At 39.9% G+C, this 27,455-nt stretch overlaps 1 protein-coding gene and 1 long non-coding RNA gene across 4 annotated transcripts in view; both read right to left on the bottom strand.

Moving 5' to 3' along the window:
• Nucleotides 1–27,455, bottom strand: part of RFTN2 (raftlin family member 2) — a 118,742-nt gene that overhangs the window by 68,672 nt on the left and 22,615 nt on the right. The window contains exon 2 of one of the 3 annotated variants that reach the window (XM_016193115.2): nt 18,136–18,340. In XM_016193115.2, the coding sequence (XP_016048601.1) occupies nt 18,136–18,274 (139 nt within the window). In that variant the 5' untranslated portion in view covers nt 18,275–18,340. Of the gene's footprint in view, nt 1–18,135; nt 18,846–27,455 lie in introns of those variants that run through there. The other 2 variants (XM_060194215.1, XM_060194216.1) reach the window with 2 other exon arrangements.
• The window catches only part of LOC132539408 (uncharacterized), a 107,611-nt gene that overhangs the window by 68,672 nt on the left and 11,484 nt on the right, over nt 1–27,455 (bottom strand). The gene's annotated exons all lie outside the window — the stretch shown is intronic.

Genomic DNA, 27,455 nt, shown 5'->3' with positions numbered 1-27,455 from the left:
TCATCTCCACTATTCCAACCTTTAGGCCCATGATTGTTCAACAATTTGTTTGGCTTTGTATGTTAACTCTCTTTTCAGCCACCAGGTCCCAGATGCCATCATGATGCTGACCAGGTTTCCCTGGACTGAAGACCCCACCAATGTGTCCTAGGGAAAGAGAGAGGCAGACTGGGAGTATGGATTGACCAGCCAACTCCCATGTTCAGTGGGGAAGCAATTACAGAAACCAGACCTTCCACTTTCTGCAACCCACAATGACCCTGGGTCCATGCTCCCAGAGGGATAGAGAATGGGAAAGCTATCAGGGGAGGGGATAGGATATGGAGATCAGGTGGCGGGAATTGTGTGGAGTTGTACCAGGTAAGGGCTGGAGTCTTGAACCCAGGTCCTTTTGCATTATAACTTGTGTGTTCATCTTGGAGTGCCACTGCCCAACATTCAATCTCTCTCTCCCAGAGCAGTGCTCAGCTGTGGTTTATAGTGGTGGTGGTTGGGGAGTGGGATTGAACCTGGGACTTTGAAGTGTCAGGCATGAGACTCTCTTTGCATAACCATTATGCTATCTATCCCCGCCCCTCTCTTGTAAATTTTCAGTGGAGACTGTCTAGTTTGTAGTCTTTCATATATTTAATATAAACACAATTTAAAATACAGTGAAACTATTGGCTACATGGTTTATTATTATAGGCAAGATCAAATTACAACCACTCAACCACTTCAGATTCCTTCAGCCTTGTCTCACTGCTGTCTCCTACATACACTACACCACCTTTAAGTCAGATCTCTGCTCAGTTCTTTTTTTTGGTGACTCCCCATGATGGGACCTGGCAAGTCCCTATGCTACTCCTGTGATGTCTCCCAGCCTCCAGTTCACCATTATATTTCACACACAGTTCACAGACAGACCATAACATTTGCTCACACTTTTGAGAGCAAATCTTGTCTTTCAGTCTTACTTGTTCTTGTTTTAACTCCACTTCCTATTCAGTCTATTCTTTTTCTTCTTTCCTCTTTCGTCTTTACTTTCTTTCTTTTTTTTTTTTTTTTGTTACTCTTTTAAAAACCATTGGGTAAGAGTAGAAATGTTAACACAAAACATACTTAAGACTGTCAACACTCAGGCAACCAGCATCTGTTAAAAAATCAGTAAAGGGGGGAGCCGGGAGGTAGCGCAGTGAGTGGATTAAGCACACGTGGCACGAAGCACAAGGACCGGCATAAGGATGCTGGTTCAAATCCCTGGGTCCCCACCTTCAGGGAAGTTGCTTCACAGGCGGTGAAGCAGGTCTGCAGGTGTCTATCTTTCTCTCTGTCTTCCCCTCTTCTCTCCATTTCTGTCCTATCTAACAACGATGACATCAATAACAACAACAATAACTACAACAACAATGAAAAACAACCAGGGCAACAAAAAAGAGAAAATAGAGGAGGGCACCAAAGTAAAAACTCTGTGGTGAAGGGGAGGGTGGCCATTGGGCTTCCCAGCGTGGCGGGGGTGGGTGGGGGGGTGGGGGTGGGTGGTTGGGATGGGACACAGTCTTTTGGTGGTGGGAATGGTGTTGATGTATACTCCTATTAAAGTGTAGACAAATAGACCACTATTTAATTAATATGAGAGGGGAAAAATTGATCATATGTCTAGAACTTCTTAAAACACAGACTGAGTCTTTTTAATACATAGGCTGTCTTTGATATGTTGACTCTCTCAAAAGCCTAGACCAGGGAGAACAAAAGCAACCGGTAGCACAGCTATATACAAGATGCTGGGTATTATACCCCAAACCCTAACAAAGGGACTTTTCAAAGTTAACCCAATCACCAAATAATGTGATGATAACAAAAACTATCCATTGTCTTCTTGAACCCTAAAACAGCAGGAACCTCACATTTCCACTATAGAGCCTATATTTTCCCCAGTCCTGGAATCTTAGGGTAGGGCCCACTTTTCTGCATGCTTCTCTCAATTCAAATCAAATAATATTGCATCTGCAGACTGCAACCCAATCAACGCAATAAGTGCCACCTCAGCATGCTTCACTTCAGACTGTGTCTAGAGACTTCAGGTGTGGAATGACAACCCTTCAGCTTCATCACTCAGGTGAGACCTTTCCTATAGTATTCTCTAATTCCCTCCCAGGTGTTCCACTCCCCAATAAAGTCCCCAAACCTGAATATAGTCCAGGTCCCCTGAGATAGAGCATATATTCACACGTGCCCATAAACTAGGGAAAAATATATACCTGAAAGCAGACGTACACAAGAGCCTGCAGGGAATACCCCCCAACACTTCACCTGCACTATTCCAGTCTTTAGGTCCATGGCTGTTCAACAATTTGTTTGACTTTGTATGCTAACTCTCTTTTCAGCCACCAGGTTCCGGATGCCAGCACGATGCCGACCAGACTTCCCTGGACAGACGACCCCACCAATGTGTCCTGGAGCTCCGCTTCCCCAGGGACCCACCCTACTAGGGAAAGAGTGAGGCAGACTGGAAGTATGGATCGACCAGTTCAGCAGGGAATGCCCATGTTCAGCAGGGAAGCAATTACAGAAGCCAGACCTTCCACTTTCTGTAACCCACAACGACCCTGGGTCCATACTCCCAGAGGGATAGAGAATGGGAAAGCTATCAGGGGAGGGGATGGGATATGGAGATCGGGTGGTGGGAATTGTGTGGAACTGTACCCCTCTTATCCTATGGTTTTGTTAATGTCTCCTTTCTTAAATAAAAAAAATATATATATATAAAGAGAGAAAATAAATAAATAATAAAAATATTTTTAAAAAATCGGTAAAGAGGGTTGGGAGACAGCATAATGGCTATGCAGAAAGACTTTCATGCCAAAGACTTTGATGTCCCAGGTTCTGTCTACAGCACCACCATAAGCCAGAGCTGTGCATTTTGGTTAAAGTTAAACAAGTAATAATAATTGTAGCAATAATAAATTAAACAGAAACCCATAAATCAGAAAAGACTGACACTCCAGAAATCTGTTTCACCCTCTCCAATCACAACTCCCCACCCTCTCTGCATTGTCTTGATTGATTTTTTTCAGTTATTTTTATTTTTTAACCTGAACACTGTTCAGCTCTGGCTTATGGTGGTGTGGGGGATTGAACCTGGGACTTTGGAGCCTCAGGCATGAGAGTATGTTTGCATAACCATTATGCTATCTACCCTCAGCCCTGATTTATGTTTTTAAAGTTATTATTATTATTATTATTATTTACCAGAGCACTGCTCAACTCTGGCTTACAGTGGTACAGGTCCATTAAACCTGGGACCTTGGAATCTCATGCCTGAGACTGTTTGCATAACCATTATACATTATACTGTCTCCCTTGCCAGGTTTTGACTTGGACTGTTTTTTTTTTTTTCTTACAGGGTTATCGCTGGTGCCTGCATTATGAATCCACTGCTCCTGAAGGATGTTTCTTCCCCCACCCCCGTTTTACTGAATAAGATAGAGAGAAATTGAGAGGAGTGGGGGGAGATAGAGAGAGAGAAAGACACCTGCAGACCTCCTTCACCGCCTGTGAAGTGTCTCCCCTGCAGGTGGGGGAACGAGGCTCAAACTGGGGTCCTCGTGTGGGTTGTTTCACTTGTACTATGTGCCCTCACTATGGTGTACCACCGCCTACCCTGTTTTGACTTTTATTTATTTGTTTATTTGTTATTTATTATTATATAGAGACAGAGAGAAATTGAGAGGGAAGAGGAAGACAGAGAGGGAAAGACACAGAGAGACTGCTTCACCACTTGTGAAACTTTCCCCCTGCTGGTAGGGACCAGGGGCTTGAACCTGGGTCCTTGTGCACTGTAGTGTGACTTAACCAGGTGCACCACCGCTTGGTCCCATTTTTCACTTTTATAGTATTTTCTTTCTTGCTCTATTATCCTAACATACTGCTCTAAACACTATGTTGGTCAGGTTTGCTGCCTCTTTGAGCTGCAGGCAAATGGAATCATATTCCATGTACTTTTGTGTCTATTTTCTTTCAGGCAACATTCTGCTTGTGCCATGCATGTGTGTAGCTTGTACAGCTGTAGTTGAATCCTATTTATCCAAGTATATAGCAGAGGTCAGCAAAGGCATGCTTGTGGACTGTGTTGTTACTCTTGATATATGAGACTAAGAAGGCAGAGCTGAAGGGGTCGGGCGGTGGCGCAGTGGGTTAAGAGCATGTGGCACAAAGCACAAGGACCAGCGTAAGGATCCTGGTTTGAGCCCCTGGCTCCCCACCTGCAGGGGAGTCGCTTCACAGGTGGTGAAGCAGGTCTGCAGGTGTCTATCTTTCTCTCCCCCTCTCTGTCTTCCCCTCCTATCTCCATTTCTCTCTGTCCTATCCAACAACGAACAACATCAACAATGGCAATAATAATAACCACAACAAGGCTACAACAAAAGGGGGAAAAAATAGCCTCCAGGAGCGGTGGATTCATGGTGCAGGCACCGAGCCCAGCAATAACCCTGGAGGGAAAAAAAAAAAAAAAAAGGCTGAGTAGTTGTGACAGAGACCACAGAGCTCCCAAAGCCTAAAACATTCACTACTGTAGTTTCCTGCTTTCTTCAGATTCGTGATGCATTACATGAGTGTACCACGACTTATTTTTCTCTTCTCTTGTTCTTGAATTTCTGAGTCATTCATACTTTTGGGCTACTACAAATAACATTTTTATGAACATTCTTGCATGTGCTGTAGAAATTCAAAAACAAGAAAAAGGTGAAAATTATTTGACACTAGACATTTCTACTGTGTGCATATTCACCTAAGTAGCTGTCTACAGCACATGCAAGTCATTTTGTTTTTTAAACACTGTACCAATTTACCAACCTCTGGTATTAGCAGTCTTTTATAGATCTTAGCCATGGTGGATGATTTGTATCCACATTACTCTGGTTTTAACATGTATTTTGTTTTATTTTGTCTCACATGAGATAATTTGCTCCTTAAAAACTAGAAGCATGGGGCCAGGCAATGGCTCACCTGGTTGAGTGCAAATGTTACAATGCCCAAGGGCCTGGTTCAAACCCCCAATCCCTATTGCAGGGCAGAAGCTTCTTGCAGTGAAACAGTGCTGTAGGTATCTATCTCCCTTTCTCTTCTGGATTTCTGTCCTATCAACACACACACACACACACACACACACACACACACACACACACACACACACACACACACACATGTAACTTGGATGCTTCTTTGCCATGTGGATGAGCCAGGTTCAAGCCTGGCCCCCACTGCATTGAAGGAAAAAGCTTTGGTGCGATGGTCTCTCCTTCTCCTTCCTCCCTCTCTGTCTCTACCTAAAAACAAACAAACAAAAAAGCTGGAAGCATGTTTATTAAGTAGTTTTTCACACCCTTTTCAGTGAAAATATATGTAATAGATTGACAATACAATTTGACTGAACAGATTACTCGGAAAGGAAGGTAGATATTAAGAGTAGTAGTTGATCTAAAAGAATACCTGGGGTTATCAGCATGCATTTTTATGTGCATACTGGCTATTTGGATTTTTCATTTTGTGTACTGCCTATCCAGGTTCTTTGCTTCTTTTTCTAATAGTTCCCTCCTCCCCTTCTCCCTTCCCACTCCTGTTCTTTTAAATCTTTTACCAAGCCCTAATCAGCTCTGGCTTCTAATGGTGCTGGGGGTTTGAACCTGGGAACTTGGAGCTTCAGGCAGGAGAGTCTTTTGGCATATCCATTAAGCTGTCTCCCCAGCCCATTTGTCTTTTCCTTATTGATTTGCAGTTGTAGTTTATATGCTTTCTTCTTCTTCTTCTTCTAGCGTTTGCCCTTCTTCCGTATATGCTTTAGACAAAAGATATAAAAGCAGTCTAAATTCCACTCTTAAGATGAGGTTCTTTAGATGAGGTGGCACTTTTTCCTTGATCCACGAGTCAAGTGGAGGTGCTTCTATCTGCTTTTTTAACCATCGCATTTCTATCCTAGCCTGGATCACAGTGTGTTCTAGATAGTGCAGTTGAATACTGTTTATTAGTACCCCTCAGCAGGTTACAGTTCACAGAGGGGAAAAAAAAGATTTTGTATGTTTGCACACTTAAATATCTGTATTCAGTAGGTGCTCAGTGAGTGTTAGTTCAAAGAATAAACAAATGTCTATCCAGATAGAAGAGGCATATATAGGAAGAAAAATCAATATGAACTACGTTGTCTTCAATATTTATTTAAGTGTATCATCTGTATGCTATTATCAGTGATTTCACTGCTTGGTAAAAATAGACTCCTTCTCTTCCATAGTAGTTTGAATTTATGAGGTTTGATTCTTTTTTTTAAACCCAAACATCTTATCATTTCAAACATAATAGAACTCTTTATGTAGTTTTCTCTACATGTGAGAACTTGGACTAAGCTCATGATAGCTATTATCTTAATGCTAGCCATTTTTATTATTAATTTCTTTTTATGCAGTACTTCACATCTGAAAATATTTTAGCTGCTTGAGAAAGTATCTAAGAATTTAATAGATTGAGGCAAATATGAAAATTTATCTTCCTTCTTATTTTTTTTTTTCCTGCTTTGGGTGTTCTCATCTGGTCAGGGATATTGAACCCATGGTCTCATGTATGGAAGGCATGTACTCTAATTCACCTCTCCAGACCTCTATTTCCCATCCCTTTTTTTTTTCTGGTGGGTCACTGATCCCAAGCCAACTTTTTTATCCTCCTCCTCTTCCTTTTTCTATTTCTTTCTTTTAAAAAAAATAATTTATTTCTTTATTGGGGAATTAATGTTTTACATTCAACAGTAAATACAATAGTTTGTACATGCATAACATTCCCCAGATTCCCATTTAACAATACAACCCCCACTATGTCATTCATCATCTTTCATGGACCTGTATTCTCCCCATCCACCCACCCACCCCAGAGTCTTTTACTTTGATGTAATACTCCAATTCCATTTCAGGTTCGACTTGTGTTTTCTTTTCTAATCTTGTTTTTCAACTTCAGCCTGAGAGTGAGATCATCCCATATTCATCCTTCTGTTTCTGATTTATTTCACTCAACATGATTTTTTCAAGGTCCATCCAAGATCGGCTGAAAACGGTGAAGTCACCATTTTTTACAGCTGAGTAGTATTCAATTGTGTATATACACCACAACTTGCTCAGCCACTCATCTGTTGTTGGACACCTGGGTTGCTTCCAGGTTTTGGCTATTACAAATTGTGCTGCCAAGAACATATGTGTACACAGATCTTTTTGGATGGATGTGTTGGGTTCCTTAGGATATATACCCAGGAGGGGAATTGCAGGGTCATAGGGTAGGTCCATTTCTAGCCTTCTGAGAGTTCTCCAGACTGTTCTCCACAGAGGTTGGACCAATTGACATTCCAACCAGCAGTGCAGGAGGGTTCCTTTGACCCCACACCCTCTCCAGCATTTGCTGCTGTTACCTTTTCTGATGTATGACATTCTCACAGGAGTGAAGTGATATCTCATTGTTGTCTTGATTTGCATTTCTCTGACAATCAGAGACTTGGAGCATTTTTTCATATGTTTCTCGGCCTTTTGGATCTCTTCTGTGGTGAATATTCTGTCCAAGTCCTCCCCCCATTTTTGGATGGGGTTATTTGTTGTCTTGTTGAGTCTGGCAAGCTCTTTATATATTCTGGTTATTAGCCTCTTGTCTGATGTTTGGCATGTAAAGATCTTCTCCCATTCTGTGAGGGGTCTCTTGGTTTCTATAGTGGTTTCTTTTGCTGTGAAGAAGCTTTTTAATTTGATGTAGTCCCATAGGTTTATACTTGCCTTAGTCTTCCTTGTAATTGGATTCGTTTCATTGAAAATGTCTTTAAAATTTATGCGGACAAAAGTTCTGCCAATATTTTCCTCTAAGTATTTGATAGTTTCTGGTCTAACATCCAAGTCCTTGATCCACTTGGAATTTACTTTTGTATTTGGTGAAATACAGTGATTCAGTTTCATTCTTCTGCATGTTTCAACCCATTGTTTCCAACACCATTTGTTGAAGAGACTCTGCTTTCCCCATGTAATAGTCTAGGCCCCTTTGTCAAAGATTAGATGTCCATAGATGTGGGGCCTCATTTCTGGGCTCTCAATTCTATTCCACTGGTCAGTGTGTCTATTCATGTTCCAGTACCAAGGAGTTTTGATGACAATGGCCCTATAATACAGTTTGAGATCTGGGAGTGTGATGCCTCCAGTTCTGTTCTTTTTTCTCAAGATTGTTTTGGCAATTCTAGGTCTTTTCTGGTTCCAGCTAAACATTTGTAGCATTTTTTCTATTCTCCTAAAAATGTGCTTGAGATCTTGATGGGGATAGCATTAAATTTGTAGATGGCTCGGGGTAATATATTCATTTTGATGATGTTAATTCTTCCAACCCATGAACATGGAATATCTTTCCACTTCTTTGTGTCTTTTTCAATTTCTTTGAGTAGTGACTCATAATTTTCAGTATACAAGTCTTTCACTTCTTTGGTTAGGTTTACTCCTAGATATTTTATTGTTTTTGTTGCTATAGAAAAAGGAACTGATTTCTGGATTTCAATTTCTTCTAGCTTAGTGTTTGCATAGAGGAATGTCACTGACTTTTGAATGTTAATTTTATAGCCTGACATTACTGTATTGCCTGATGATTTCCAAAAGCTTCTTGCTGGATTCCTTAGGTTTTTCCATGTATACTATCATGTCATCTGCAAATAAGGAGAGTTTGACTTCTTCTCTTCCAATCTGTATGCCTTTAATTCCTGCCTGATTGCTATGGCAAGAACTTCCAACACTATGTTGACTAGTAATGGTGATAGTGGGCAGCCCTGTCTAGTACCTGATCTGAGGGGAAATGCTTCCAGTTTTTCACCATTGAGTATGATGTTGGCTGTAGGTTTGCTATATATAGACTCCACTATCTTCAGGAATTTTCCATCTATTCCCATTTTTTGAAGTGTTTTGACCATAAAGGGATGTTGGATTTTGTCAAAGGCTTTCTCTGCATCTATTGATATGACCATGTGGTTTTTGGTCTTGCTTTTGTTGATGTGGTGGATCACATTGATTGATTTACATATATTAAACCAACCTTGCATGCCTGGGATAAACCCCACTTGGTCATGATGAACAATCTTTTTGATATACTGCTGTATCCGGTAGGCTAGAATTTTGTTCAATATTTTCGCATCTATGTTCATCAGAGATATCGGTCTGTAGTTTTCTTTTTTCGTTGTGTCCCTGTCTGCTTTTGGTATCAGGGTGATGTTGGCTTCATAGAAGCTGGCAGGGAGTATTCCAGTGTCTTCAATCTTCTGGAAGACTTTTAAAAGTAGAGGTATTAGTTCTTCTTTGAAAGTTTTGTAGAATTCATTTGTAAAACCATCTGGTCCAGGACTTTTATTTTTTGGGAGATTTTTGATAACTGTTTCAATTTCATTAGCTGTGATGGGCCTGTTCATGTTATCCACTTCCTCTTTACTTAGTTTTGGAAGTTGGTAGGTATCTAGGAAATCATTCATTTCTTCCAGGTTCTCTAGCTTGGTGCCATATAGTTGTTCATAGAAGCCTCGCATGATATGTTGAATTTCTGCAGTGTCTGTTGTGATATCTCCTCTTTCACTTACTATCCGATTTATTTGGGTCTTCTCCCTTTTTTGTTTTGTGAGTCTGGCTAAAGGTTTGTCGATTTTGTTTACTCTTTCGAAGAACCAACATTTACTTTCATTGATCTTTTGTATGGTTTTCCTATTCTCAATGTTATTTATTTCTGCCCTAACTTTAGTGATTTCTGTCCTTCTCGTTGCTTTAGGGTTCCTTTGTTGTTCTCCTTCTAGGTCTTTAAGATGTGCAATTAGGCTGTTTATTTGTGCCTTTTCTTGTTTCCTAATGTGTGCTCGTATAGCTATGAACTTCCCTCTTAGGACTGCTTTAACTGTGTCCCAAATATTTTGATAGCTTGTGTCTTCATTTTCATTGAACTCTCGAAACATTTTGATTTCTTCCTTGATTTCCTCTTTGACCCAGAAGTTGTTAAGAAGTGTACTATTGAGCTTCCACATTTTGGGACCGTTACTAATCTTTTGTTGATTGTTAAGTGTTAGTTTAATTCCACTGTGGTCTGAGAAGATGCTTGGGATGATTTCAGTGCTCTTGAATTGGCTGATGCTGTCTTTGTGGCCTAACATATGGTCTATCCTTGAGAATGATCCATGTGGATTTGAGTAAAATGTGTATTCCAGTTTCTTGGGATGAATGACTCTGAAAATGTCCAATAGTTCTAGTTTATCTATCTCTTCATTTAGCTCCCTTATGTCTTTACTGATTTTCCTCCTGTATGATCTGTCAAGTTGAGATAGTGGGGTGTTGAAGTCCCCTTCTTCACAGCAAAAGAAACCACTACCGAAACCAAGAGACCCCTCACAGAATGGGAGGAGATCTTTACATGCCATACATCAGACAAGAGTTTAATAACCAACATATATAGAGCTTGCCAAACTCAACAACAAGACATCAAATAACCCCATCTAAAAATGGAGTGGGGGGAGAACTTGGACAGAATATTCACCATAGAAGAGATCCAAAAGGCCGAGAAACACATGAAAAAATGCTCCAAGTCTCTGATTGTCAGATGTTGTATGCTCTCCCCCTGCCAAGAAAATTGGTTCAGTCCTGCTAGTTTCGCGGGCCTGCTTGTCCCCACACCAAGGAACCCCGAGAGAGTTCCAGAGTGCTTGGCGCCGCTGCGGGGGAAGGAGGCAGGAGAGTTCTGTTTGGTGATTAGTTTGTCTTAGTTTATAAATCGTTGTTCCTGAATAAAAAAATACAGCTTCCCTGCCCAGCCGTGTGTCCTTTAGTCTCTGTTACCCGCCCGTGAAGCTAGCCTGGCCAGCTGGAGCCTCCGAATTTTAACAACAGTCAGAGAAATGCAAATAAAGACAACAACAAGATACCACTTCACTCCTGTGAGAATGTCATACATTAGAAAAGGTAACAGCAGCAAATGCTGGAGAGGGTGTGGGGTCAAAAGAACCCTCCTGCACTGCTGGTGGGAATGTCAATTGGTCCAACCTCTGTGGACCTACCCTATGATCCTGCAATTCCTCTCCTGGGGATATATCCTAAGGAACCCAACACATCCATCCAAAAAGATCTGTGTACACATATGTTCTTGGCAGCACAATTTGTAATAGCCAAAACCTGGAAGCAACCCAGGTGTCCAACAACAGATGAGTGGCTGAGCAAGTTGTGGTATATATACACAATGGAATACTACTCAGCTGTAAAAAATGGTGGCTTCACCGTTTTCAGCCGATCTTGGATGGACCTTGAAAAATTCATGTTAAGTGAAATAAGTCAGAAACAGAAGGATGAATATGGGATGATCTCACTCCCAGGCAGAAGTTGAAAAACAAGATTAGAAAAGAAAACAGAAGTAGAACCTGAAATGGAATTGGAGTATCACACCAAATTACAAGACTCTGGGGTGGGTGGGTAGGGAGTATACAGGTCCAAGAAGGATTCAGAGGACCTAGTGGGGGTTGTATAGTTATATGGGAAACTGGGGAATGTTATGCATGTACAAAAATCAAAGTAAAAAAAAAAAAAAAGAAAGAAAGAAAAAGAAAGAAATGGATCACCTCTTTGCCCCAGCCAGGCAGCCCTCTTGGGAGGGTTACATGTCACATGTTCCAGTCACCTCTATGGCCACTGACTGAGCTGTTCAGGCATACATCTGCTAAAACTCCCCTCAGCACCGAGGGGCTCTAGCCCACTCTCCAACCCCATCACCCCCCCCAAAAAATGTATCCAGAACTGAGGGTGGGCGGGCAGTGTGCCTAGGCGGCGCTCTGAGGACAGCTGGGCCAGTGCCCGCCGGAGGGGAGACAGGCTGTGTGCCTGGCGCAGCCCCCAGTGCATAAAAAAAAAAGTTATAAATGGTCTAAAAACCTTAAGTTTATTATTATTTACATTGTTGTCTGGATTATAAACTCTCTCGTAAAACTCACATATAAACATTACTTAAAATAATATAGAAAATAATTATTTTCTTCAAATGCCTTTCTTCAAAATTTCTGCTATAGAAATAACAGAAAGGTAAATTCAAGGCACGATTGGACTGAATTTGGAGTAAGGTACCAACGTAAAAATCTCTGGGTTGAGGGCGAGGGCAGAAGTTCGGCTTCACTGGGTGGGTTGGGGAGGGGGATGGGACACAGTCTTTTAGTGGTGGGAATGGTGTTTATGTACACTCCTATTAATTTGTGTTCATATAAATCATTATTTAATTAATATGAGAGGGAAAAATTGATTGAATATCTCAAACTTTTTAATGCACAGACCATAGGCTGAGTCTTTGATATGCTGACTCTCTTAAAGCTTAGACCAGGGAGAACAGAAGCATTACTCTGTAAGACACAGCTATATACAAATAATATCAAAGGACATAAATTATGGTGATGCTGTGTATGATACAGCAAATCTTAACAATGTGATTTTTTTAAAGTTAACCCAATTTCCAAATAATGTGATTATAGCAATAACTATCTATTGCCTTAAACCCTAAGACAGCAGGAACCTCCTGCTTCCTCTATAGAGCCTATATTTCCCCCAGTCCTGAAACTTCTAGGGTGGCGCTTACTTTCCTGCATGCTTCCCTCAATTCATACCAAATGATATTGCATCTGCTGATCCCAACCTAATCAATGCAATGAGTATGACCTCAGCATTCTTCACTTCAGACTGTGTCCAGAGACATCAGGCATGGATCGTCAACCCTTCAGCCTTATTATTTGGGTGAGACCTTTCCTTTCATAGTATTTTCTAATTCCATTCCAGGTGGTTCACTTCCTAACAAAGTCCCAAAACATATATATAGACCGGTCCCATGAGATAGAGTATATGTTCACATGTACTCACAAATTAGGGCAAAAGTGCACAATAGTCTGCAGTGAGTCAATATAAAGTTGATAATGAAATAGTGTCTACTTAAGACTTTGATACCCTCCTCATCTACTTCCTATTACACTTCTCTCACTCACTCTAAAGCTAACCTTATCAAAGCAAGGACTGCAAAAGCTTAATAAGGGCAAGAGACTGGCATACTTTAATGATGACTCTTTAGTCACTCTCAGGCCACCCCATCATCTGGGGTCCTAGTGGGGGAGTCCTGAGATTCCCAAACAGACATGATGGGCCTAGACCTTGAATAAATACCTCTCTCCAGTATTACCAGTCATCTCTATCAGGAACCACACAATAGACCTCTTTGTGGGACCCCATAGGACCTTGCCCTCAACTTGGATCAACAGTGGTAGAGAATTTTCCATCCTCTGAAGGGAGGATGGACAACATACTCTATGTTCCCCCCGAGGAAGATGGGTTCTGAAATTGGGGCAGCTTGGAACATTCCTTCTTATGACCACAGAATATGAACTCAGATCTACAGGGATGCAGAGGTCACATAGGCTCCTAAGCTGAATATGGGCCCCAGATCACATCAAATCAATGGGGTTTACAGTCAACAATATTTATACATCTTTCCCATATTTGGGAGGTACTCTCTTCCCAGATCCAGCTTTCTGATCCTTTTTCCAGCCATGACATAATCTTGCCAGACAATAACTTGGATCCATCTGCATATCAGATTTAAGGCTCAGGGTAAAAAAAAAAAAAAAAAAAACTAGTATAGCCATGGGCCTTTTGGAATATAGGCCTATCTACAAACGGAGATCCCCCAACTCTTCATCTCCACTATTCCAGCCTTTAGGTTCATGATTAGCTAACAACTTGTTTGGCTTTATATGTTAACTCTCTTATCAGCCACCAGGTTCCAGATGCTACCATGATGCCAACCTGACTTCCCTGGGCAGACACCTCACCAGTGTGTCCTGGAGCCCAGATTCCCCAGAGCCCCACCCCACTAGGGAAAGAGAGAGACAGGCTGGGAGTATGGATTGACCTGTCAATGCCCATGTTCAGTGGGGAAGCAATTACAGAAGCCAGACCTTCCACCTTCTGCACCCTATAATGACCTTGGGTCCATACTCCTAGAGGGATAAAGAACAGGAACGATATCAGGGGAGGGGATGGGATACGAAGTTCTGATGGTGGGAATTGTGTGGAGTTGTAGCCCTTTTATCCTATGGCTTTGTCAATGTTACCTTTTTATAAATAAAATTTTTTTTAAAATTCTGCTATATGTAGTCCTGATTATCTTTATTATCTGCCATTTTTGTTGAGTTGTTCTCTACATGGTTAAATATGTCAGTGCCTGCACTATGAATACACTGCTCCTGGAATTTATTTTTTCCATTTTATTGCCATTGTTGTTTTTGAATTGTTGGATAGGACAGAGAGAAATGGAGAGAGGAGGAAATGGAGAGAAAGACAGACACCTGCAGACCTGCTTCATCGCTTGTGAAGCGACTCCCCTTCAGGTGAGGAGCTAGGGGCTGGAACCCAGGTTCTTGCTCTGGTCCTTGTGCTTTTTACTATATGCACTTAGCCCCCTGGCCCCCAAAGGCTTTCTATTTCAATTCCTCCAAGAAACCACCACCTCTAACCAAGAATTTGTAACTGTCTCTATAGTTCTACCACCACTTCAAGCACAATATGTCTGTAGCGGAATTACTATTTCACCATGCAGTACATCTCTTTGAGACACCCCTTATACTATCAGACTATTGTTATTTCTATAGTTACTCAGGTCCCAGAACTAAGAAGTCACCTTGGATTCTTTTTTCCTGTTACTTTTTTCTAGTCAGCTGAAGACTATTTGTAGCCATTGTAATGTCATTATATCTCCCTCGCACTAGCTTTGACCACTATAGTTAGTCAGACTTTTCCCTTCTGACTTCCATCTCTACGCACTGTAATCTCACAAAAATTATACTGAAACCTCACTCATGTATTAGGTAGAACTGGCATGAAATCAGGTGGGACAATTAATTAACTTACTAAGTACTGGATACCTTTCCAAGTAGATTATCTTCTTTAAAAAAATTTATTTATTGGATAAAGACAGAAATTGAGAGGTTAGGGGTAGATACAAAGGAAGAGAAACAGAGAGACACCTACAACACTGCTTCACCACTCACAAAGCTTTCCCCCAGCAGGTGGGGACCAGGGCTTGAACCTAGGTCCTTGTGAAACTTGCCAGTTAGTGATAGAAGAGTCCACATTCAGAATTTGGAGACTCTGACCCCAGAACTTTAAGTACTTATGTTAGCATCTCTTCAGCAGAGCTATAGATCAGGACAGGCTGGGAAAGTGGCTTGGTAGAGTGCCACGTCCTGGGGCCGATCTCTAGCACAAAGGTAAGAAGGTGAATTGTGTTTTGGTCTTCCTCTCAATTAAAAAGCATAATAATGACTCAAAGTTCCCTGCCACCTCACCTCCAAGAACTGAGTGGAAAATCAACAAGCTGTTTAAGGTAGTTATAAACATCATAATAGCACTGGCAACTTCAAAAGGGTCTCTTCCTCCTCTTCCCTCCTAGGTCCCTGGGATCTTACTTTCTAATCCACTGTTTGGAAAAACAAAAGAAAAGAAGGTCAGAGACAACTAATGAGCACACACAGCTGTCACTAAGCATTTTGTTTCCTGAATGGTTGTTTTACCATTCAGGTTTACTGTGAGAGACAGGAGGTGACACTATTGAAAACTTACAGCAAGTCCCAGAAAAGAATTGCTCATGCTAAAGAAAGGCTTAATGTCTTAGACTCCTTGACTCATTTCCTATGCATTGGGTGTCAGAGTACAGAGAAAGCAAGGTGGTTTTAGAAACTAGGCTGGTGGGAGTTGGGAGACAGCGCAGCGGGTTAAGCGCACGTGGCGCAAAGCGCAAGGACTGGCATAAGGATCCTGGTTCGAGCCCCCGGCTCCCCACCTGCAAGAGCGTCACTTCACAGGCAGTGAAACAGGTCTGCAGGTGTCTTTCTCTCCCCCCTCTGTCTTCCTCTCCTCTCTCCATTTCTCTCTGTCCTATCTAACAACGACGCCATCAATAACAACAGTAATATTAACTACAACAACAATGAAAAACAACAAGGGCAACAAAAGGGAAAATAAATAAATATAAAAATAAAAAAATATTAAAAAAAAGAAACTAGGCTGGTGAAGAGACTTGGCTTCTGAGGCAATGCAAAGGCAAGTACAAAAACACAAGAAGCACGTGGAAGAACAGGAGTGAGAAAGGGTACCAGAAAGCTAAGCACCTGGACCAAATAGGTGCTAGGAGCAACTTCACAATGTGTATCTGCTTTCTATGTTAATATATACAAACAATGCACATACTTCGACTGGATAGCACAGTGGTCTGCTATCTTCTCTGGACTGGAAGGTAAGGAAGCATGTTCCTTATTCAGAGAAGGGCTTCTGGTAATCATAAAACCGAAACAACTTCTGAAGAAAGCTGTAGGTATTTTTTGATATGAGGATAACTGCATTTATACAAAAATGTTTGAGAATGTCAATATTGTCAAATGTAAATTAATTAGAAAAAAAATCAAACCACTTTAGGTCATGCAGTCAGTCTTGAAATGCAGATCACAATGGCTCGTTGATTGACAGACAGAGTCCTAAGGTTAAATGAGAGTGTGTGTATCTGATCTGTGAATTTACAGAAAATAGTTCTAAAAATGAGTGACAGACCTAATCAATGGAGCAAACATAAAAGCAAATCACATACATTTTCTCATGTGATAGTTCTTGAAAAAAGTACAGAAAAAAAACCCTATGATTGATTATTTCTCTGATTATAACCATTATCTAAATCATCTTTTAGCCTTCTTAACTAAAAAGAAAATTAAGAGGGCAGGGTACATAGCATGATGCTTATGCAAAAGACTTTCAAACATGGGGCTCCAAAGTCCCAGGCTCATTCCCGCGTACCACCACAAGCCAGAGCTCAGCAGTGTTCTTGTCTCTCTTTCTATAACTCTGTTTCTCATTAAAGTAAAACAAATAAAAAGTATTAGAAATGGTTTAAAAAAGAAGGAGAAGAAAATGACTTCTTTGATAGTCTTAACTGTAGGTAAAAATGTGAACGTTAAAAGTGTACATATAGATTTTCTGTATGTTCCTAAAATGAGTTTGTTTGCTGCCGGTTCAATTTTTGACAAAGAAAAAAGGACTGCTTTTGCTCCTCGCACAAAGATGCACTGTTTCCAGAGTGAAAGCTCTAGAGACGGAGAATTTGTGTATAAGCTGAAAGGAAATGAAGGCATATTCAACATGAAAATGCAGTTGGTATAAAATATCTATTAGCTGATAAAATTGTGACTCATAATTCAAAGTATAACTCATCAGCAAGAATTTAAAAATACAAGTGTCTGGCAATTCTTAGGGCAAAGAAAATACTCTGAATTTCATTTTTGATACTTCAAAATTAAAGGTAAAGTCCTGCTTTCTAAATGTTCAGCTTTATCCATGCAGTTGTACTGAATTCTCATGTTTCCAAAAAGAAGGGAGGTAACTATTTGTGAAGTCAAACCACGGCCTCCTCTATTCCTCCCACAGGGCTACCATCTGGGCTCGTTTATTTGTGTTTCCAACTTTTTTGGAACAGGGAGTTTCTCTGTTAGGGACTAAGCACCAGGCAAAGGAAGTGTCTCACATAAGATTAGTGGGCCTCACCTTTTTTTTTTTTCCTTACAATATTTTCAAACCTCAAGTTTAGTTTGGCTAACAATCTCAAATAGCTAGCCCAATCACAAATTTTAACATCCTTGGAAATCTCAAAATTGTCTTAGCAAGGCACTCCAATATTATGTAGGTATTGTTACTTAAAGGCTACATACCCTATGTCTCTTGCTTTTGTTTTTATTTTTTCAAAACAGAAACTGTCATTTAGGTCATAACTAATTGTCCTGAAAATCTGACATGTGTCTCTGTACAAACAAGCACTTGAGTTAAAACTGAAATAAAAATTCCAAGCAACTCTTACATTTTTAGAAGGTACATACGAGCCATGTTATAAAAATAAGCAAAACAAAAAATCTTTCAAAATATAATTAAGAAATGAAGCATTATGGTTAGATTGATTATACAGTCTGATTATGAAGATCAACTTAAAAACTCACAAGGCAATACTTACACCCAGTAGCCTTTATATCTGAAATATTTTAACACAGAAAATAAAAGCCAAAAGTACCTTGTAAAGTAAAATCCAGCAATACATATTCGTAAGCAAATTCTGTCTTTGTTTCCACTTGCGGTCTCTTCAGAGTAGAAAATATTTTTCCAGGACTGCTATCATCAGGGTCTTCTGGCTTCCTAAGCCCACACCCCATGGCAAAATCTGTAAGGAATTAAACTGCAGGGCAGGGGAGGAGGAGCAGCAAATTCCGTTGTTTAAGCTGCAAAAATAAAGTTACAGATTTAACTGCTTTGATTTTCCCAGTTAAATCATAGATGCCTCCCAAAAAAACATTTGAGTCCAAAAAAGGAACCGAAGAGTTCTTCTATCCATTTTTCTGTAAAGTTGCTGAACCCATGATGATTAAGCTGCAGCTTCGGTAAGGCTGAGCTTCAGTTCAGAGAAACATGCAAGCTGTAGCAGCTCAGCGGAGAATTTCCATGCCACGTCAATTTATAGCCAGCCCTCTACCAGAGTTCTGTCGCTCAGAGCACCAACAGTGCTTTGTCTATCCCAGTTGGCTAGATGATAAAAGACATGTACAAACAAACCAGAAATAAAAGGCAAAGTGCAACTCAGATGATATCATTTACAAGTAGAAGATACATTTAGATTACAGTGGCATACAATTCTTTTCCTGCTGTCTCTTTTCTGTCTTCCCTGTGCCTACCCCCTCCTTCCTCCCTGCTCCAACCAAGGGGAGAGGGAGCAAGAGAGTCTCAACGTGGTTGGAAAGAAAAATCATTTCCAGAAAGGAAGTCAATTTATGAGGAAACTATTTCTGGAGACTAACAGGCGAAAAGTAAAGTAAAAAAAAAAAAAAAAAAAAAAAAAACCAGAAAAGAAAGAAAGAAAAGAAAACAACAACACTTCTGATTTTTGGATTTTCTCTTACATGACAGTTCTTTTCTCTGGAAAGTTTTACAATTACAGTGTTTTAATTAAGAAAAACCATTTAATTGCAAAGAATAAACCATTATGTGGGTAATCAGTTCCTCCAACATCCTTAAAGTTTAAAATACTTTATTAGAAGGCTTAAACAGTAACTAACAACACTACTACAAGTCTCAAAGTATTTTTTAAAAACATATTTTATTTATTTTTTTAATGAGAGAGATACAGAGAGAAAGAAGACAGATACCAGAGCACTGCTGAATTCTGTTTTATGGATTGACCTGGAACCTCAGAGTCTCAAGCACAAAATCAAATCACCTTAAAACAAACATTTGATTAATTCAGTCTAATAAATTGCCATTTACTTGAAGTAAGGGGCTGGGTGGTGGCATAACTGATTGAGCGTACACGTTCCAGTATGCAAAGACCCAGGTTCAAATCCCTAGTCTCAGCTGCAGGGAGGAAATTTCAGGAGTTGTGAAGCAGTACTCCATGTCTCTTTCTCTCTCTGATCTCCATCTCCCCCTTCCTTTTCAACTTCTCTCTGCCTCTATCCTAAATAAGTACATTTAAAAAATTATAAAAAAAATAATTTAATGAGTGAGACCACAACACCATCATATGAGGTACTAGGCATCATGCTACCTGCTAAGTCACCTTTCCAATTACAGTCCACAACTGTAAAGGTTGTTGGTTGCATTTATCATTTACAAATCTGGAGTATGGTGCACTCATCTTAACTGTGAATCCTGGAACTGGTCAGCATAACTTCAAATTCTATTTTGAACGCCTATTCAAGTGTGATCTTCTGGGTAAGTTACTTGACCTCTTCAAGTTTCAATTTCCTCCCCTACAAAACAGGGTTAGTAAGTATTTACTTCATAATCTTGTGAAGGATGAATGAGATAATCTTATCACCTAAGCCCAAGTAGCATACAATGATTTTATTAATGTGCTTACACTGTTGAACAGGGTTGAATGTTGTAACACAAAGGAAGCAATTCTGACACTGTTCTCATTATTTTCAAAATAAGCTCTGATCTTATTTTAGATTCTAGAAAAATTAAGGCTGAAAAGAGCTTTTTTTTCAATGTACGTGAAAACTCTCAATGAGAGGATGGATTATTTACTTTGTAGATCACTATGACCTTTTGCCTCTTCCTTCAGACTATTTGTCTTTAAATAGTTGACTTCTTGGAAATGTTTTTAATAAAGGAAAATTCCATAGTCTTTCATATTCAAGGAAGAGCAGGGTTGGTGGTAGGTGATTTCTGGGTAAATTTAGTTAAAAAGGCAGCAGAATCTGACCCAGTGTGATTTGCCTGACCATTCATAGTGTTTTCATGCCTGTCATTTTCACCTCTTCTTCACTGTAACAGGATGGAGTTCTGAGAGAGCAGAAATGGAATATGTGAAGTTCATTAGTAACTGCTTCAATGACTGAAAGATTGTTTGTTAGGTAATAATTGGGACGAAGGAGGTGGCTCAGCAGTAGAGTGTATGGCTTACATGTATAAGGCCTTGGGTTCCATTCACTGATACTGTATAAAAACAAAAACAAACAGAACAAGGCCTGCATTGTACTCTCTGAGCCATTTTCCAGTCCTTCCTCTCCTACTAGTTATTTATTTCCTTGTCACTTGGTATCCCCACCCACTCACTGGAGTTTTTTTGTGACTGCTTGACTCTACTGCTCCCAGTAAACAGCTTTTCTTGTTTTTCCTTTAGAGAGTGAGGAACACACGAACACACACACACAAAAACACACACACACACACACACATATACCACACAACATTGTTCCATCACTGATGAAACTGCCACACTGTATGGCACACCCATGTGGTAATCAAGGGCTCGATTGAACCCAGCTCCTTGAGTATGGGAAAGCATGTGCTCTACTGGGTGAGCTATCTCTCAGCTCCAGTAATTATATTTGTTTTAAAAAGAAAATGGGAGGAAGCATGGGAGGAAGGACTCAGGTCCTGGAACAGGATTAAAGAGGACCTAGTGGGGGGTGACCACTGTTATGTGGAAAACTGGGAAATGTTATGCATGTACACACTATTGTATTTACTGTTGACTGTAAACCATAAACCCCCCAATAAAGAAATAAAAATAAGGAAATAAAAAAATAAATAAAATAAATTTGCAAGCCAGGTAGTGGTGCACCTGGTTAAGTGCACACATCACAGTGCACAAGGATCCGGGTTCAAGCTCCTGGTCTCCACCTGCAGGGAGAAAATTTCATGAGTGGTGAAGCAGGGTTTCAGCTGTCTTTTCTGTCTCTTTCCTTCTATCTTCCTCTCTTATCTCAATTTCTCTCTAGCTTTATCCAATAATAAATAAATAAAATAAAGGGATTTAAAATTATTAAAAATAAAATTGATAGAGGAGGATCTAGGCTGGAGGCAAGAATGTTTTGTAGACAATAGAGAAATTTTACAAATATACCAACAACTGCAATTACTGTAAACCATTAATCGCTCTAATAAAAAATAAAATGAAATAGATATTTTAAAGAACCATTTAAAATTCAAAGCAACACCTATGGAATCTAATCTTTGACAAAGGTGTCCAGACTATTAAATGGGGAAAGGAGAGTCTCTTCAACAAATGGTGTTGGAAAAAATAGGTTGAAATGTGCAGAAGAATGAAACTGAACCACTATATTTCACCAAACACAAAAGTAAATTCCAAGTGGGTCAAGGACTTGGATGTTAGACCAGAAACTATCAGATACTTAAAGGAGACCTGACAGAACTGACAGTTCATTGGCAGAACTCTGGGAAAATATTGGTAGAACTCTTTTCCATAAAAATTTTAAAGATATCTTCAATGAAATGAGTCCAATTGCAAATTACACTAAAACAAAAATAAACCAATGGGACTACATCAAATTAGAAAGTTTCTGCGCAGCAAAAGAAACCACTATCTAAACAAAGAGACCACTCACAGAAAGGAGATCTTGCTCTCTCCCGGATCAACTAGGAATACCAAAGGAGACCACCTGGGACTGAAACGAGACAGGACTAGAATGACCACAGGAACCCAGTAAATCACCCGTGAGTACAAACACATGTGGCTGGTGACAGAGAGGAGAGAGGAGCCTAAGGAGAGATTAAGTGACTGCTAACAGTTCAACAGTTTATCAGTGGAGACACCACCTCCAGTCTGCTCCACCAACAAGGGGACAGCTTAAGGGAGGAGAGGACTCCCCAGAGACTCACCAAGTGCAACTCTGAGTCTCCACTGCTACTACCCTCAGAATCTGGAACAGCAACAGGGAGGGACACCAGGGGACAGAGATCTAACCAGGAAACTCAGGAGAAGACCTATACCTCGGTGGCATAGATGAGGGGCTGTGAAAGTCTCTTTGCATAACCACTGGATTATCTCTGCCACACCCTGCTTTATCTCTTGGTCTGGAGTCAGTGATTAAGCTAAGAAGCCTATTGATAGTTTAAAAGCCCTCAGGCTCCCATAGCGTACAGGGAAAAAAAAAAAAGAGGCTTTTAAACCACTGAGCTCCAACTCAGGGATTGAAACAACTGTTAACTTCCACCACTGTGAACCCTTTAATTAACTTATTTAGACACAAGTCAATCCAGGCAATAGTGAACAATACTTTGAAAAGTATTGATAAAGGGAACTCATAACATAATATATAAAATGGTTAAAACAACAAGAAAAAATATTGGAGACTCGAACCAGGACAAGAGTCCAGCTAAAAGTCCTCCAGAGGGTGAAGCACAAAACAACAAGTTCAACATCCAAACATTAGCTAAGGAAATAATAACAGGAGTGAGTAAAGAATTTGAAAAAATTGTAATCAGAAATGCAGGAACAACAAATGAGAATATGGAAGAAAATTCTAATTATCTCATGGTTATTAGAGAGCTGAAAGCTGAAATCATTGAGCTAAGAAGGCAACTAGCTGAACAAGCTAAAACAGTATCAGAGCAAGGCAACAAAATAGATGAACTCCAGAAAACAGTAGAGGGAAGAGAGAATAGAATCTGTGAGGCTGAAGACAGAATTAGCAAGATAGAGGATGAATTAGAGACAACTAAAAAAGAAGTAAGAGATCTCAAAAAGAGATTAAGAGATGCTGAAAACAACAAGAGAGTCTTATGGGATGACTTCAAAAGAAACAATATACACATTATTGGCATACCAGAGGAAGAAAGAGAAGGAGAAGAAGAAAGCATTTTCCAGGCCATAATAGCTGAAAATTTCTCTAGTCTAGACAACATCAAAGACATAAAGATTCAAGAAGCCCAGAGGGTCCCAAACAGAATTAACCCAGACCTAAAGACACCAAGACATATCATACTTAGAATGGAAAGGAATAAGGATAAAGAAAGGATCCTCAAGGCTGCAAGAGAAAAAAAAAGAGTCACCTACAAAGGAAAACCCATAAGATTAGCAGCAGACTTCTCCATACAAACACTACAGGCCAGAAGAGAATGGCAAGATATCTATCGAGTGCTCAATGAGAAAGGCTTTCAGCCAAGAATACTATATCCTGCTAGACTGTCATTCAGACTACAGGGAGGCATCAAAACCTTCTCAGACAAGCAACAGTTGAAGGAAGCAACCATCACCAAGCCTGCCCTGAAAGAAGTTCTGAAAGGTCTCCTATAAACAACCAAGACCACCACAAATAGGACATATATCAAAACACACTAAAACTCTGCAAGAATGGCGTTAAAATATCTTCAATCTTTGATATCAATAAATGTCAATGGCCTGAATTCACCTATTAAAAGACACAGAGTAGGAAGATGGATCAGAAAACACAACCCAACAATATGCTGTCTACAGGAAACCCACCTAACTCAACAAGACAAACACAGACTTAAAGTGAAAGGATGGAAAACTATCATACAAGCCAATGGCCCACAAAAAAGGGCAGGAACAGCTATTCTCATATCTGACATGATAGACTTTAAAATAGATAAGATTAAAAAAGAAAGGAATGGACACTACTTAATGCTCAGAGGATCAGTCAATTAAGAGGACTTAACAATTATTAACATCTATGCACCCAATGAGAAGCCATCTAAATACATCAAAATTCTACTGAAAGAGCTACAGCAATATATTCACAGTAACACAATCATAGTAGGGGACTTCAACACCCCGCACTCTCAACTTGACAGATCATCCAGGCAGAAAATCAATAAAGACATAAGGGAGCTAAATGAAGAGATAGATAAACTAGAACTATTGGACATTTTCAGAGTCATTCATCCCAAGAAACTGGAATACACATTTTACTCAAATCCACATGGATCATTCTCAAGGATAAACCATATGTTAGGCCACAAAGACAGCATCAGCCAATTCAAGAGCACTGAAATCATCCCAAGCATCTTCTCAGACCACAGTGGGATTAACCTAACACTTAACAATCAACAAAAGATTAGTAACAGTCCCAAAATGTGGAAGCTCAACAGTACACTTCTTTTTTTTTTTTTTTTTTTTTTTTACCAGAGCACAGTTCAGCTCTGGCTTATGGTGGTGCAGGGGATAGAACCTGGGACTTTGGAGCCTCAGGCACGACAGTCTGTTTGCATAACCATTATGCTATCTACCCTCTGCCCTACAGTACACTTCTTAACAACTTCTGGGTCAAAGAGGAAATCAAGGAAGAAATCAAAATGTTTCAAGAGTTCAATGAAAATGAAGACACAAGCTATCAAAATATTTGGGACACAGTTAAAGCAGTCCTAAGAGGGAAGTTCATAGCTATACAAGCACACATTAGGAAACAAGAAAAAGCACAAATAAACAGCCTGATTGCACATCTTAAAGACCTAGAAGAAGAACAACAAAGGAACCCTAAAGCAACGAGAAGGTCAGAAATTACTAAAGTTAGGGCAGAAATAAATAACATTGAGAATAGGAAAAGCATACAAAAGATCAACGAAAGTAAATGTTGGTTCTTCGAAAGAGTAAGCAAAATCGACAAACCTTTAGCCAGACTCACAAAACAAAAAAGGGAGAAGACCCAAATAAATCGGATAGTAAGTGAAAGAGGAGATATCACAACAGACACTGCAGAAATTCAACATATCATGCGAGGCTTCTATGAACAACTATATGCCACCAAGCTAGAGAACCTGGAAGAAATGAATGATTTCCTAGATACCTACCAACTTCCAAAACTAAGTAAAGAGGAAGTGGATAACATGAACAGGCCCATCACAGCTAATGAAATTGAAACAGTTATCAAAAATCTCCCCAAAAATAAAAGTCCTGGACCAGATGGTTTTACAAATGAATTCTACAAAACCTTCAAAGAAGAACTAATACCTCTACTTTTAAAAGTCTTCCAGAAGATTGAAGACACTGGAATACTCCCTGCCAGCTTCTATGAAGCCAACGTCACCCTGATACCAAAAGCAGACAGGGACACAACCAAAAAAGAAAACTACAGACCAATATCTCTGATGAACATAGATGCGAAAATATTGAACAAAATTCTAGCCAACCGGATACAGCAGTATATCAAAAAGATTGCTCATCATGACCAAGTGGGGTTTATCCCAGGCATGCAAGGTTGGTTTAATATACGTAAATCAATCAATGTGATCCACCACATCAACAAAAGCAAGACCAAAAACCACATGGTCATATCAATAGATGCAGAGAAAGCCTTTGACAAAATCCAACATCCCTTTATGATCAAAACACTACAAAAAATGGGAATGGATGGAAAATTCCTGAAGATAGTGGAGTCTATATATAGCAAACCTACAGCCAACATCATACTCAATGGTGAAAAACTGGAAGCATTTCCCCTCAGATCAGGTACTAGACAGGGCTGCCCACTATCACCATTACTAGTCAACATAGTGTTGGAAGTTGTTGCCATAGCAATCAGGCAGGAGCAAGGAATTAAAGGCATACAGATTGGAAGAGAAGAAGTCAAACTCTCCTTATTTGCAGATGACATGATAGTATACATGGAAAAACCTAAGGAATCCAGCAAGAAGCTTTTGGAAATCATCAGTAAGGTGTCAGGCTACAAAACTGACATTCAAAAGTCAGTGGCATTCCTCTATGCAAACACTAAGTTAGAAGAAATTGAAATCCAGAAATCAGTTCCTTTTTCTATAGCAACAAAAACAATAAAATATCTAGGAGTAAACCTAACCAAAGAAGTGAAAGACTTGTATACTGAAAATTATGAGTCACTACTCAAAGAAATTGAAAAAGACACAAAGAAGTGGAAAGATATTCCATGTTCATGGGTTGGAAGAATTAACATCATCAAAATGAATATATTACCCAGAGCCATCTACAAACTTAATGCTATCCCCATCAAGATCCCAAGCACATTTTTTAGGAGAATAGAACAAATGCTACAAATGTTTATCTGGAACCAGAAAAGACCTAGAATTGCCAAAACAATCTTGAGAAAAAAGAACAGAACCGGAGGCATCACACTCCCAGATCTCAAACTGTATTATAGGGCCATTGTCATCAAAACTGCTTGGTACTGGAACATGAATAGACACACTGACCAGTGGAATAGAATTGAGAGCTCAGAGATGAGGCCCCACACCTATGGACATCTAATCTTTGACAAAGGGGCCCAGACTATTACATGGGGAAAGCAGAGTCTCTTCAACAAATGGTGTTGGAAACAATGGGTTGAAACATGCAGAAGAATGAAACTGAACCACTCTGTTTCACCAAATACAAAAGTAAATTTCAAGTGGATCAAGGACTTGGATGTTAGGCCAAAAACTATCAAATACTTAGATGAAAATATTGGCAGAACTCTTTTCCAAATAAATTTTAAAGACATTTTCAATGAAACAAATCCAATTACAAAGAAGACTAAAGCAAGTATAAACCTATGGGACTACATCAAATTAAAAAGCTTCTTCACAGCAAAAGAAACCACTACCCAAACTAAGAGACCCCTCACAGAATGGGAGAAGATCTTTACATGCCATACATCAGATAAGAGTTTAATAACCAATATATATAAAGAGCTTGCCAGACTCAACAAGACAACAAATAACCCCATCTAAAAATGGGCGGGGAGAACTTGGACAGAATATTCACCATAGAAGAGATCCAAAAGGCCGAGAAACACATGAAAAAATGCTCCAAGTCTCTGATTGTCAGAGAAATGCAAATGAAGACAACAACGAGATACCACTTCACTCCTGTGAGAATGTCATACATCAGAAAAGGTAACAGCAGCAAATGCTGGAGAGGGTGTGGGGTCAAAGGAACCCTCCTGCACTGCTGGTGGGAATGTCAATTGGTCCAGCCTCTGTGGAGAACAGTCTGGAGAACTCTCAGAAGGCTAGAAATGGACCTACCCTATGATCCTGCAATTCCTCTCCTGGGGATATATCCTAAGGAACCCAACACATCCATCCAAAAAGATCTGTGTACACATATGTTCTTGGCAG

Source organism: Erinaceus europaeus, chromosome 7 (assembly GCF_950295315.1).
Source record: "Erinaceus europaeus chromosome 7, mEriEur2.1, whole genome shotgun sequence".
NCBI classification, from domain to species: domain Eukaryota; kingdom Metazoa; phylum Chordata; class Mammalia; order Eulipotyphla; family Erinaceidae; genus Erinaceus; species Erinaceus europaeus.
Note: the sequence above shows the minus strand (reverse complement) of the source record. Positions and strands in the feature narration are given on the sequence as shown.